This window comes from Podarcis bocagei, assembly GCF_964188305.1.
Source record: "Podarcis bocagei genome assembly, chromosome: 7".
Lineage (NCBI taxonomy): Eukaryota > Metazoa > Chordata > Lepidosauria > Squamata > Lacertidae > Podarcis > Podarcis bocagei.
The window spans coordinates 93,133,894-93,149,022 of NC_138132.1; the positions used below are offsets into that span (position 1 = coordinate 93,133,894).

Here is a 15,129-nt window from a genome sequence, read left to right on the forward strand (position 1 = left end):
TTTGCTTTACTATCACATTGCTGAGACTGATGTGCAAGTTGAAGGTTTGTGAAAAGTCAGCGGATTATGAAGGTTGGTTGGTTTTGTATTTGAACTTACAAATGAAGAGTGGAGGGAGTTGATTCAAACAGAATTTTTAAACAGACAGGTGAATGGTGAGCCCTGCTACCTGGGCGGAAGAGCATCTTTGGTGAATTCTGCACCTGGAAAATCAAGTTGCATCTGCCTTTTAGTCCTCACAGTGGTATCTTGTAGCAGCCCTTGGACTTCATAACTTCAAAGCTTGACTAACATAATGTAGTGTCCTTGGGATCACCTACAGAGAAACCCTGTGTCTCTCCAGGTGTCTCTGGGCTGACATTCCCATCAGCCACATGGCCAGGGGCCAAAAATGTCGTCGTAGTCCAGCAACACCTGTAGAACAGGAGCAGGAGGTTCCTCCAGGCCTGTTTTTGAAAGTAGCAGCTAGAATGTAACCCTGAAACTTGCCTGCTGATGAGGACAAGTCATAGGGAGTGTGAACTGAATGGGTTTTCCATGGCCAACAGAAGCTTCATATCACCTATATATTTCACGAGTAACTGTTAGACAACTTGCTTCAAACCAGTAGGCTTGGCTAGATCACCCTGTTACGTGACAGCAGCCTTGTGGCATGATAAATACATTACAAATACATTTTGGCATATACTTTTGTGGACTAGGGTCCACATGAGATCTGCTATAAAGTCGCTCACATCAGTGGCTTTAGGATCATTCTCTGGAAAGTAAGGGAAGGGAAGGAGATGAAGGCATATGTAGAGGTAGCAAAGGTAAAAATAACATGTCTGTTTAAAAAGTGAGTCAGTTGTTAATAGTTGTATTCTGGATCTAGCAAGGATGAGTGAATCGACAGAGTCAGCCCTGTGTTCACACAGCAGGAGTGAAAGAGAGAAGTACAGTGGTGCCTCGCAAGACGAAATTAATTCGTTCCGCAAGTCTCTTCGTCTTGCGGTTTTTTCGTCTTGCGATGCACAGTTTCCCATAGGAATGCATTGAAAATCAATTAATGCGTTCCTAGGGAAACCGACTTCAGACCAGGTCCGGGGACAGTCTGTCCCCCGACCTCTTCTGAAGGCTGGGGGGGGGGGGACACAAGGGCTTTTCTTCCCACCCCCAGCATTTTAAAAAACCCTGGGACAGCGGAGGACTTCTCCGCTGTCCGGGGCGATTTAAAAGCCCCTGGGAAGGCAGGCAGGGGGGACAAAGACTTTCGCCCCCTGCCCGCCTTCAGAAAGTGTTCCCGCCCCCCGCCCCGCTTCGGAACAGCTTTCCGAAGTGGGGCGGCTGGGGCAGGTGTCCCCGCCCCCCCTCCCCGCTTCGGAACAGCTTTCCGAAGTGGGGCGGCTGGGGCAGGTGTCCCCGCCCCCCCTCCCCGCTTCGGAATGGCTTTCCGAAGTGGGGCGGCTGGGGCAGGTGTCCCCGCCCCCCCTCCCCGCTTCGGAACAGCTTTCCGAAGTGGGGCGGCTGGGGCAGGTGTCCCCGCCCCCCCTCCCCGCTTCGGAACAACGTTCCGAAGTGGGGCGGCTGGGGCAGGTGTCCCCGCCCCCCTCCCCGCTTCGGAACAGCTTTCCGAAGTGGGGCGGCTGGGGCAGGTGTCCCCGCCCCCCCTCCCCGCTTCGGAACAGCTTTCTGAAGTGGGGCGGCTGGGGCAGGTGTCCCCGCCCCCCCTCCCCGCTTCGGAACAGCTTTCCGAAGTGGGGCGGCTGGGGCAGGTGTCCCCGCCCCCCCTCCCCACTTCGGAACAACGTTCCGAAGTGGGGCGGCTGGGGCAGGTGTCCCCGCCCCCCTCCCCACTTCGGAACAGCTTTCCGAAGTGGGGCGGCTGGGGCAGGTGTCCCCGCCCCCCCTCCCCACTTCGGAACAGCTTTCCGAAGTGGGGCGGCTGGGGCAGGTGTCCCCGCCCCCCCTTCGGAACAGCGTTTTAAAATGCTGGGGGTCGGGAGCGAAGCGCTGCCGACCCCCAGCATTTTAAAATCTCCCCGGGACAGGGGGAGATTTTAAAATGCTGGGGGTCGGCAGCGAACGCTTCGCTCCCGCCCGCCAGCATTTTAAGATCGCCCGGGGCAGGCGGGGGGGAGCAAAGACTTTTGCCCCCCGCCGGCGTTCAGAAGAGGTCCTCTTCTGAAGGCCGGCTGTGGGCGAAAGTCTTTGCTCCCGACCGCCAGCATTTCCCTATGGGCTTTCGTCTTGCGATGCAAGCCCATAGGGAAATTCGTCTTGCGTAGCGCCTCCAAAACAGAAAACCCTTTCGTCTTGCGGGTTTTCCGTCTTGCGAGGCATTCGTCTTGCGGGGTACCACTGTACTAAAAATAGTAAGAGGGCCAAGAAAACGTAATTTGACCAAAATACTCTGGATGAATTAAGCATTTGAGATAAAGAAGTGCCTGGATTTCCAGTTCCAAAACCATCTTGTGTTGACCTAGAGGGAGTTTGCCAGAAAATGGGAACAAAATATGTTTGGATTCCCTGTCCACAGAGGTATGCGTTGTTGTTTTGAGCATACCTATACAGAATCTACATTTCTAGTCCTGTAAAATTGCTCTTAATTTCCAGTAATACATAATGTGTCCCCCTGTTCAGAGTTACAATGCCCATTATTTGGGCACCTAATAATACAAGGTGCCATTTATGTTTGAAATAATTCTTGGAACATCTAATTTCCCTAATTAACAATGATAGAGTTCACGCACATCCTCTATTAGCAACTGCTTCATTAGGATGGTCTAAAGTGGTCTGGCCATGTCATTGGTTGTGGCCGTTTGGAAGCCCCACCTATCTGTCCTTGCCTCTCATAGCAAGCTCAGCTGGCAAGTGCCAACGGGATGATGGCCAAAATGGAGCTGCTAAAAAACAAGAGAGAGGTATGCTTTAGGAAGAGGGAGGAAACCTTAAGGTTTGCAGAAAGGCAAACAATCAATAGAGGGTGGGGAACAAAAGGGAGGGGGGAAATTCCCCAAACAACTGTGTGAAGAATGAGAAGGCTTAGTGGCAACTGTGGCGGGGGGGGGGGGGGCAGGGGGAAAAGGCCATGATTTGTTGACCACAACCCTGAACAGGAGGAGCTCTGCTCTGCAATATTTTTTTGCAAGTTTCGCTTTTTTCACTGTAACAGAAAGAATCTGCCACCTAGTGGCACTGTTTATATCCAATTACAGCCAGACATAGTGTAGCCTGCAAGACCTTTCCCACTGATTTACCAGCGTTTGCTTCCATGATCCCATGGGAATTGGTGCTGAAACACTTCGGGGGGGGGGGTTGTTGGTTGACCTTTTCCGAAATCAAAGGTCTTCATTGGAGGGTGTTCTACATTTCTGTCCATGTTTCTGAAAAATTCAAAATGCCTTCAGCACAGATTAGAATCATGTGTCTCCTTGTACAGGTGGCTACCTCTGTGTGGAAGGGGGCGGGAAATGCTGGTGACCTCTGGAGAGAAGAGCTTCTGGGTCCTGTGAGAGCCATTGGCTGTTTTTGTTGACTTAAATTCCAGCCAGAGTGCCTGACCCTATAGCTGAATAAGGAGCAGACACTCCAACAGGGTAGGCTAGCTTCCGTACAGAGCCCAGTCCTAAGTGTTTTCTGCTTTCTCTCAGGTTATCTCCTATCAAAGCGTGAAGGCCAAGCAGGATCCCCAGAGAAGCCGCTATCAGATTTGGGTCGTCTCTCTTACATGGCTTATTGGAAAAGTGTAATCTTGGAGTGCCTTTATCACCAAAATGACAAGCAACTCAGCATCAAGAAGCTAAGCAAGCTGACTGGCATCTGCCCTCAAGACATCACTTCCACCCTGCATCACCTGCGAATGCTTGATTTCCGAAATGATCAGTGAGCATCGTAGAATTGGAGGGCCAGAAATGGCAGGGTCATACATGGGTCAGACATGGCTGTGCCCAATGGTAGATTTCTGTGGAAGCACTGCAAAAGTGCAGTAGTTTTGGGTGTAAAACTCTGCTTCCTCTTAAGGGGGACAGAAACCCAAATCATCCAAATTTTTAACCCTAACTGTTCTGGTACACTGCTTTTAAAGTGAGGGCAATTTTAGAATGTGGGAAGCAGAGGGATTGCATAATTTATTTACTATAGTCATATTCTGCATTTCAGGATATGGATCTTTTCAAGGTGGATCAAAAGTAATATCAAAGCAGGCTAATGAAAATCGCATCCCTCTGTAGAGGGATGGGGACATTCTCCCGTGCAAGCAAGGTGGTCTCAGGTGGGGCATGAACTCAGCCTAGTGCTTGATGGTGCAAACACTGACTTGCTTAAAGGCAGTTAAACAGTTTCTCTCCCTCTGAAGCGCCAGTTTTAATTCTTGCCTGCCTCAAGCCACTGCTGCTGAAGCCAGTCCCTCGTGTCTTTTTTGCTGACTCTGAAGCTCCTCTTTTCTCTTACTTGTTGGCATTGCCTGCTGTGATTGTGGTGTTGAGGAGTTTATGGTGGGGCCCTTGGAGTATGTGTGACTTGCCTATTAAGGAAATAGTTTTCCCCTGGTATGTGTTGGGCTCACTCAGTGTGAACTGTTTGTGTGTGTGATTTAACGTCCGTTTTAAAAAAAATATTTTTTATTTTCCATTTAAAAATATATAGTCACATCATTATTATCCACTTAACTTCTTTGATTGTCTAGAGGCTATAGACTTCCTTCCCTCCCACCTCTTGGCTTTCAAAAGTAACCTTTATATCACAGCATTTTATATATTTTCCAATTCTAATATAACTCATTACAAAATACCTCAAAGTTTAAATAAAAGTAGAAGGGTAAAAAATTTCTTATTACAAGTTTTCAGATAACCCTACTAATGTTGTTAATTGCATACAATGATCTTTCAAATATTGTGTAAATTTACTCCAGTCTTTTTGGAATACTTGGTCATGCTAGTTTTGGATTTCCCCCGTCAGCTTCACCAGTTCCGCAAAGTCCATCATTTTCATCTGCCACTCTTCTATGACAGTCTGTTTTTTACCTTTCTCATAGAATCATAGAATTGTGTTGGCAGGGACCCTGGGGGTCATCAAGTCCAACCTCCTGCAATGCAGGAATATCTGCTCAAGTGTCCATGTCAGATGGCCATCCTAACCTCTGCGTAAAAACCTCCATGGAAGGAGAGTCTGCAACCTCCTGAGGGAGTATGTTCCACTGTCAAACAGCTCTTACTGTTAGAAAGTTCTTCTTGATGGAATCTCCTTTCTTGTAACTTGAAGCCATTGCTCCTGTTGAGCAGGAGAAAACAAGCTTGCTCCATCTTCCATGTGGCAGCAGCCCTTGAGATATTTGAAGATGGCTCTCATATCTCTTCTCAGTCTCTTCTTTTCCATGCTAAACATACCCAGCTCCTTCGACCACTCCTCAGAAGGCTTGGTTTCCAGACCTTTGATCATCTTGGTTGCCACCTTCTGCACATGTTCTGTTTAAGTTTAGGCCCAGCCCATTTTCCTCCCCATGTGCTGCTTAAATACAAAAAACAAAAACCCACCCCACCATTTTGTTTCTGTTCAGTTCTTCCTGGTTTTCTAACAGTCTGTCTCCCTACAATCCTGGCTCCCATGTTGCGGTTATTTTTGCCCCATACCTTTTCTGGCTTGGGGGGGGGGATAATTAGAGACTGTCAGCGCCTGCAGTAGCAGCATGGAAGTTAATAAGGAAGCACCAGCACACAAGAGACCTGGAAGCATCTGTGGCAGCAAGCATAACACCTAATTTAACTGCTGCCATTATGTGGATCCCTGAGGGGACCGAGCATGAAAGGCTTCATGTCTGCAGCAACTGCAGTTCTGGTGCTTCCTAGGTAGGCAGTAGCCACTGTTTGTGAACTTATCAGGGCTTAGCTAGGTCACCCCAGGTCAGCTGCCACTGTCTTTTGTGGGAGCAGTCAGTGTGTAAAGGCAGAGAAGTAATGGCAGGGAAGCCCCTGCAGAAACCCCAGTCTCAGTCCTTGTCCAGTGGTGGCGTTGAGAGGGCACAGCAGTTTTCACAATCCTTGATGAGGCTTTGTCAGAGGATGAGCTGCTGAGAAGGCAAGGTCAGACAGTTCTTCAAAGGGAATTGGCGAAGGAGACCTTGTTTCTCAGAGGTTGTTCCCCTGGCTGTGACCACCTGGCATCTTCCAGGAAGATGCAACGTTCTGTCCAAGGGCCATTGCTTCCTCAACACCTTTTGTGGTTGAACCTGACCAGGTGAACACAAGTGCCTGCCTTCAGATTTGGTGAATACCATTCTAGCCTCAAGATATCCTTCTCCAATTTGTGTTTATCGTTCAGCATCGTCAGCATTTCTGCACTGGTGCAAGCAGAATCGAGTGCAGCTGGATAGGGCTAGCATTAGAGATTTTCTGTCCCTCCCCCAAAGGACTTACACCCCAACACACTGTGAAGATTGTCATCAGCATTGTGGTCTGTCTTGTCTGACATTCAGGAGGTTTCTTTAGGTGCTCTTCCTTTCCTTAGTTTCTTAAAGAGGCTGCAATAATAAATCCACCCGTATCCCATGTGGAATTGCATACAGAGCTAAAGACTCTGCAATGACCAGCATTTAAACATTTAAAATCAGTCTCTACGTTTGTTACCAATTAAGGTTGTATTTCTTAACACTGTTACTTCAGCAAGGCAAGTTTCTCAACTGAATATGCTATCGGTAGCCAAACACCTTTGTGTACTGTATCAAGACCAAGTAGTATTACAGACTGATTCTTCTTTTAGTCTGAAAATCAATACACATTTTCATGGACAGTAAGAGCTCATTCTTCCAACTTTTTGTCCTTCACCTGAACATCCTACAGAGAAGGCATGGCATTCTCTGGATGTGAGAAGATCTTTGAAGATTCACATTGCATGTACAAAGCCATTTAGACAGTCATTATTTGCATCTTCTCATCCAAATGGATTAGGAAAGAGAGTTTCAAATTCCACTTGGTCTTAGTGAGTTAGGGTCTGAATAAATATGCCATATAATGTGTTGCACTTGATGCCACCATCTAAAATTACTGCACACTCAGCTACTGGGGCAGGGGCCAAATGAGCAGACCTCTTCAGGAGGTTGCTACACATTTACAAAACGGATTTATATGCCTTGGCTGAGGCAGCTTTGGGGAGAAAAGTGCTGCAGCACGGACTCCTAGACCAATAGGCAGCTAAAGCCTTCCCTACATGGGTACACTTTTGGACACTCCATCTGAGACCATCTTACATGCACAAGAGAAGGGACTGCTGGTCTTAACTGAAAAAAATATCTGTGCATGTAATGTTGGTCTCTGGGCTGCACTCTATATTTTACCGTGCCTACTGGGGTGTGAGTTTGTCATGGGAACAATGTCGTTTGTGCAGTTGAATGCTTGTCTGTGTTTTTGTTTCTTTTGTGTAACATTTCTGCTCTTAAGCTTTGTCATGAACAAAAACTAGTGCTACAGAGGGAAAGAGACAATTTAACTGCTTTTGAAACAATTTGTGTTTATGCCATAAAACACATGGGGCAGCTCACATCTCAAATAAGACTATATTTACATGCATAGAGAAATTTCTTTCAGGTAAGACCAATGATCCCATATAGCTGAAACATTCTCTAGTATTTTCTTCATCTGTCTGTCCCAAAATTTCTAGTAGTCACAGTGCAGGCATTCAGTGCCTTGTCCAACTGCTCCCTCCACCCTCCAGCATAGATAATGGCAACAGGAAACATTTTCATAACATGTACAGACCTTGTGTTGAGTACATTGAACAGAAGAGTACAAGCCCCACTGAAGCAAACTAAATCTGTCACTTCTGCTGAAAACGCAATTGCTTATTCTCATAATTAAGGCTAACTAAAAAGTAATTCTGTACTCAGGCAATCAGAATTCTTCACCAAAAGCAGCTGAATTCTGGAATTGTTCTAAATCCTGCAGATCAATCAAATTTGCATGTTTCTTTTATTTACTATAATTTTAGCATTGCAAGGGAATATAAACACTACCATGTGATTAATATGCTGATTTACTTTGATTTCTGAGACATCAGCACATTTTCAAACAATAGGGATAGAAATGTGCATTTTATTAAATCAAACCTGAGATTCGGAAGCTCAGCTCAAGCTTTTTGGCTTTGGGGCTTATTTTTATTGCTAAAACACAATCATTGCATTGCAGGATTTTGGGTTTTGAGATTGTTGCAGTTTCAGCCAAGGCACTAAGAGCCTTCCAATGCCTTCAGCCTGAGGCACAAGAAGCCAGAAAAGCTGGTAGATATATTTTCTTTTCCTGCAACAGATGCTTAGCTGCCTTTAATGATTCTTCATTACCTTGCACTCTGCATCAGTTCTAGTGTCAATCTCAGTTTGATTCTGGGCTGCAAGTTTCAAACGGAAGTGAGAAAGAAATGTCCTACACAACTTTTTTTCAAAACTTCACATGAGTCACCATAGTCGAAACAAAATAAAAGAATTTCTTCCAGTAGCACCTTAGAGACCAACTAAGTTTGTTACAGTGGTGCCTCGCAAGACGAAATTAATCCGTTCCGCGAGCCTCTTCGTCTAGCGGTTTTTTCGTCTTGCGAAGCAACCCGCTTAGCGGATTAGCGCTATTAGCGGTTTAGCGGCTATTAAAGGCTTAGCGGCGATTAAAGGCTTAGCGGATTAACAGCTAAAAGGCTATTAGCGGCTATTAAAGGCTTAGCGGATTAGCGGCTAAAAGGCTATTAGCGGCTTAGAAAAAGGGGGGGAAAGCGAAAAATAATCGGAACACTTGCAAGACGTTTTCGTCTTGCAAAGCAAGCCCATAGGAAAATCGTCTTGCGAAGCAGCTCAAAAACGGAAAACCCTTTCGTCTAGCGGGTTTTCCGTCTTGCGAGGCATTCGTCTTGCGGGGCACCACTGTATTGGTAGGAGCTTTCGTGTGCATGTGTGTGCATGCACACGAAAGCTCATACCAATAACAAACTTAGTTGGTCTCTAAGGTGCTGCTGGAAGAAATTCTTTTATTTTGTTTCGACTACAGCAGACAAACATGGCTACCTACCTGTAACATGAGTCACTGTAGGATTTTGGAGCTGACTTTAACCTATTTGTGCACCTCAAATGCTGTTTTGATCTGTTTGCTTCTTGATGCAACAGACTATGGCAGCTGCTTAGTAATGTGACAGTCTTTTGGGCATCCTCCTGCTGGTCACTCTTCCTCCCTGCATCCGTATGTTTGTTACCTGCACTTAAACGTCAACATTTGGCTGAATCATTTTTTTCTCATTCTCAGATTTGTGATTGTCCGGCGGGAGAAGCTTATCCAAGACCACATGGCAAAGCTGAAACTGAATCTCCGGCCTGTAGTTGTAGATCCAGAATGCCTACGCTGGACTCCTGTCATTGTCTCAAACTCAGTGGTTTCAGAGGATGAAGAAGAAGAAGCTGAAGATGGGGAAAATGAAGAGCAGCAGCAGCAGCAAAGGGAAAGAGAGGTAGAGGTCAGTGTGGAATAGATATTTATATATGCATGCAATTGTGGAGTAATTAGCAAAGCAGTCACATGTGTGACTGTATGGCAGAGGGATGGAAAGGTAGCTTAAAAGTGCGGATGGCTAAAAGCCAGCTGGAGTTGCTAAGGAACGTAATGGGAAAATTGGATCCCCTTCATCTTTCCATCAAGCCTGTATTAATTTGCCCTACCTCTACATATGCCACATTGGGAGGAATTTTATTTGAAAAGGTGGGGTAGGAACAAATAAACACAAAACTTTGTTATCCTGAGCCCAAACCATTATTTATTGTTTAAATTTATATCTAGTACGTCCTCCCAAAGGAGTCCAGGGAGGCAAACAAGACAACACAAAAAGTAACAAAATATTTAGATGTTAAAAACATCTGAGAATGTTTAAAAACAGCCATGTATCCTCACACCTAATAATTTCCAGGTTGCTAGAAATAGGAAGAGAGTGGTGCAAGGATTAGTGTGTTGGACTAGGACCCAGGAGACCAAGGTTCAAGACCCTACCCCCCACCCCCGACTGTGTAGCTCACTGGATGACCTTGGACCAGTCCTTGCCTCTCAGCCTAATCTACCTCACAGGGTTGTTGTGGAGATTATATTAGGGGGAGAACCATGGACACCACCTTGAGCTCCTTGGGCAAAGGGTGGGATATAAACACATTAGGCTAGAAAATTAAATTAGTATGTTGTAGCCATTAAATACCTGGACAAATGGAAATGTTTTTAAAAACCTCCTGAATGCTTTGGAAGGTGTTCCATAAGTGAGGAACCAATACTGCAGTGATGGCCAAATTTGGCCCTCCAGCTGTTTTGGAACTACAATTCCCATCATCTTTGACCACTGGTCCTGTTACCCAGGGATGATGGGAGTTGTAGTCCCAAAACAGCTGGAGGGCCAAGTTTGGCCATCACTTCAGTACTGAGAAGGCCCTGCCGTGGGTCAACATCAATCAGGAAGTCCCCAGAAGGAGTGGCACTGCCAAAAGGGCCTGCTTTGATGGTTTTCTGGCCCAAGGTGGTTGGTTTTGAGGGAGGCTGTCTTGGGTCCCAAGCCCTTTAGGGTTTGTTTACTGGTACAAATTCAGACTGGCAGCCAGTGAAGCACTTTCAGGACCAGTGACACATGGTCCTCTCAAATTGCCCCACTCACCAACCTTTTTCTGTTGTACCTGCAGCTTCTGGATTGTATTCAGTCACTAGAGCAAGGGCAACTGAGGTCAGGCTAATAGCTGGCAAACCAGCCTAATTTGGGTGCAATCACTCCTAGCTGCAGAAGCCACCTGGCTGGAATCCAGGAATGCTCTCGGACTGCAAACCTGTTCCTTCAAGGGACAGTGCAAGCTGTCTACCTTATTTCTGGACCCGAGAATCACCCACTGTTTAGTCTCAGTATATCTATCTCATCACTTCAGCCAGGCACCAGTCCAACCCCACAGCTTTTGCAGATTTAGATGGAAGGAGGGAGAGGAAGAGAGCGGTGTGATATTAACATATAAATGTTGAATTAGCATATGAGGCACAATGGACCCTGTGGGACCCCACAGCTCAGAACTCATGGGGCTGAGCAACATTCCTCTAGCGTTACCTTCTGGTAATGACCCTGCAGGCAGAAGCAGGTTTGCTGCAATAAGGTGCCTCTAGCTCCCAACCCCCTGATTTGTTTCAAAATGAGACTATGGTCAGTGATGGCAAAAGCCATTGAAAAATCAAGGGTTGTTCCCAGGGGGTTGGACTCGATGGCCCTTGTGGTCTCTTCCAACTCTATGATTCTATGATTCTATGATTCTTGGTCTCTCTCTTCTGATAAAGGCAATCAGTCAGGGCAACTGAGGCTGTTTTGATCCTAAAAATGGGCATGAAATCAGACTCAAATGGATTTAGATCATCTTTGCCCAGATACCAGAAATGAAATACTAGAGACTGAGATAAAGAGGGCATGTAATGGTCTCACTACTACAAGTGTTTTGTTCCTGTCATCAAGCTGCCACAACTACAAAAGATCTCGCAGGCTTTGCTCCTTTCTGCACTCAGACAGAAGCCTTCCTACTCTGCAACCTGAGATCCTTTAACTGGAAATGATTAAGACTGAATCATGGAACAGTGCTTGTACTATTATTGAATAATGGGCTTAGGTCTGAAAATTTGGCTCATCTGAACTTAAACCCCCGGGGTCTATTGCACTCATGAACCCAGTTTCGGAATAAAAATATTCCCTTCGTGGCCTATATAGTGACGGGAAATTTATGCAGCCTGGATGGAAAGATGGGTGGGATTGTTCAGATGAGGTTTTCCATGGTCATTGGTAGGCCTGCACAGGAAGTGTAGAAAAATTGAGGCCAAGGAAGGAGAGCAGAAAACCCAGGGAAGTAGTGGTGGGGCCCAGGAAGAGGGAGTGGGCTTGAGGGTGGAAGTTGGCTAGCTAATGGGGAGGTATTTGGGAGAGGAAAACTGGAGGGGAATCGGAAGAAAGGAAAGGTGGACATGACCAGGAGTTGTGGAATCAAGGGGAGATCAAGATTGTTCCAATCTTTGGCTGCAAGCTGGTACTTTAAATGCAGAACCAACTTTCCCAGCAACCTTATGTCTGTAGGAAGTAACAGTTGCAAGAAAGTCTTAAATAAAATAGCTTGCTTTTTTTTCTTTATACCAGGTGATCAAATCTGTATCCTGGGAGAAAAAAGAGAGAGAGTCTTACTTTCCTCTGGAGAGTGAAAAAAAGCCAGACATTGTTTCTCCAGCCAATTCTGTGCGGCCAAACAAACAAAGTCTTCCCCTTGCTGGTCTTCCTGCAAACAACCAGATACCACGGAGGGGCCGTCGGAAGAACAAACAGCCGCGGGAGTCCTTTGCAGAGAAGGATTTGAAACTGCTTTTAGAGGAGAAGTCAGCCCTGGCCAGGGGAGGTCGCTGTGGGGAGTGTCAGGAAAAGGCGGCTGCGGCTGCTGCGGCGGCTGCAGCTGCGGCCGCTTCCCGAGAGAGATTTGGGGAGACTGAAGAGAGAACCACTTCCTCCCAGGGACAGTGTGGCAAATGTGAGGAAAAGTCCCCAGCTCCCCGGGGGCACTTTGGCAAAGATGAGGAAAAGTCCCCCATCTCCCATGGGCAGTATGGCAAAGGGGAGAAGCCCTCAGTGGCTCAGAGATACAGTGAAGTGTGGAGAGGGCAGCTGAAGACCCACGAGCCCCTGAAAGGCAGACTCTCCAAGGAGTGCGACCGAATACCCCGGCCACACCGCGAGGGTGAGAGGACACTGCCAAGGCACTTCAGTGAGAGCAGCGAAGAGGAGGGGGAGGAGCCTGTCAGCCCCTGCTCCACTTCCCCACCCGTTCTCACCAAACCCACCTTGAAGCGAAAGGTATGTCTTTCTCCCTTTCTGTCTGCTCCGCAGCTGCACACAACCCTGAGCTTTCTCCTTGTGTTAGCTTCTGCTTGCCTGTTGAACCTCTCTCATTCCCTGGATAGGTTCCTGAAAAGCTGTTGCGTCTGTAGGCTTTATGTGCATGTGTAAGAAGGTGATCATCTTCAGGACTGTGTATGCTTTTAATAATAATAAACCCAGAAAAACTTAATTTTGTAATTTAGCTTTTTGCAAATTTACTGTTTTACAAGTAGCAGTTCTGGGAGGGAACTTTCACCCCCCCCCCTCATTTTGCTAGTTAAGGGAGAGACGTGCAGGGCACTGACATCCCACTCACAACCATTGGGACTCTTATCCAGCAGGTCTTCTGGCTTCTGAGATTTTAGCAGCCACTACCTATACTTCCAAACACATGTTAAGTCAGACAGTGCCAGAAACTTTGCTGCTTTTTCTTTTTTTCTAAACAAATGCAGAGGCTCCGCCCACTGCAGCACTCCATTTGTTTATTCTGCTCAGCTGTTGCAGCATGCACATATTGTTACTTACATATTTGTGAGATGCATATTCTAAAGAAAGGGTGGGAAGCCTGTGGCCCTCCAGATGTTGGTGGACTCCAATTCCTGTCAGCCCCAGCCAGTACAGTCAGTTATCAGGGATGATGGGAGTTGTAGGCCCACAACATCAGGTGGGCCCCAGATTCCCCATCCATTTTTAAAGGTTTATCTTTGTGCCAGGGAAAGGCAGTAGGTTTAGACTTTGAAAGGGGGCCCTAGGGGACCCTAGGATATTGAGGACCTCTCTCTATGGGCAGAGAATGTCTCCAGAGGCCTCTTCGTTGCAGCTACAGTTAGTTCTCTACTATCCATATTTTGATGGTAGGTGCAGAGGGGGGTCTGGCATGCACTTGACACCAGAGGGGGTGGCATATGCCAGTCCTGAAACTGGAGTACTGACATGTTCTCCAGTCGCCTCCCCTCCTCCTGTCCTGGCCAATGTGAGCACAGCTGGTGGCCATAGGAAATGACAGTGGCCCTCCCCGGATGTCTCCTCTCCGCATGCTATAGGGCTTCTCTCTCTTGCCTCACTGAGTTGTGCTGTATGTAACCATCTGTCACTTGGTTGTGGTTGTTTGTGCAGAAGCCCATTCCCCGGAAGAGGCGGGTCCGCAAGCGCAAATATCACAACAGCAGTGTTGTGACAGAAACCATCTCTGAAACGACTGAGGTCCTGGATGAGCCTTTTGAGGACTCTGATTCTGAAAGGCCCATGCCTCAGCTGGAGCCCACCTTTGAGATGGAGGACGAGGAGGATGAGGAAGAAAGTGAACTGTTCCCAAGAGGATATCTTCGTCGCCTCTCTCCCCAAGGCTCCCTCAGGCACAGGCCCTCCTCCAAGAGAGGATCTCAGGGTGGAGAGGAGTCCGACGAGGCCACTGGTAGGTTTCTCAAGAACAGTTGTCAGTGGGTGCTTCAATGCAGTGTGACTTGCCATAAGAAAGGTCGCTAACTGCTCCCTCCCTGCACTCGGTGCCCATATGAAACACGCAAGATTGCCCAGTCCCAGGAATACGTGGGCTGCGACAGCTAGGGAAGAAAAGGCGGGGAGAGCATGGATGTGGGAAAAGACAAAGGACAAGGGCTGCCAGAGCCCTTGGACCAAGGGCAACCTGTGACACTCCTCCCCCCCCCCCCCCGCTCGGGTTATTGGGTTTCCGCCTCCCGTTATGGCAGGCTAAAACATCCAGATGGCCACGGGTTCCCTGTTCCTGCCATGGATGGCAATGAAACTTCTACTGAAAGAGATGAGGCCCAAGGCCAAGCTCCAGGGGGCCAGCTGGCGACATACAACCCACTCAAGGAACTGGGATGAACTCCATGGCTTACTGGTAGGGGTGGGGTGGGGGAATTCAACAACAACAAGAAGCAATCTTACCAGTGCAGGCATCTGTTGTCCCTCCTTTCACCTGGTGGTAAGAAAGTGGAAGGTAAAGCACCCACTTCCATCAAATAGCCCATTAGTTTCAGTGTGGTTCATTTAGTTAGATCAGTCTGTCACTGCAAAGTAGAAGCACAGGCATTTTGAGTCCTGTAGTCAGCAACTATATGCTGCATGAACCAGAGGCTCTCAGCAACTGGATACCATCTCCGACTGGCCTAGTTTTTGTGCAGGTGCTGCGTACAAAAGCTGTTTTTATGTTTTGTTTATATCCAAGGCATTTTATCAGAATCATTCTTTATAGCAATCCTTTCCTGTATTTCAGTCAAAAGCTTACTCCTAAGGGGTACACAG

The 15,129-nt window shown here is 47.2% G+C and overlaps 1 protein-coding gene across 1 annotated transcript in view; it reads left to right on the forward strand.

Moving 5' to 3' along the window:
- Window positions 1-15,129, forward strand: part of KAT6A (lysine acetyltransferase 6A) — an 80,424-nt gene that overhangs the window by 57,463 nt on the left and 7,832 nt on the right. The window contains exons 13-16 of the mRNA XM_081200892.1: window positions 3,630-3,861; window positions 9,252-9,459; window positions 12,133-12,837; window positions 13,978-14,275. Coding sequence (XP_081057018.1) covers window positions 3,630-3,861; window positions 9,252-9,459; window positions 12,133-12,837; window positions 13,978-14,275 — 1,443 coding nt within the window. The remainder of the gene's footprint in view (window positions 1-3,629; window positions 3,862-9,251; window positions 9,460-12,132; window positions 12,838-13,977; window positions 14,276-15,129) is intronic.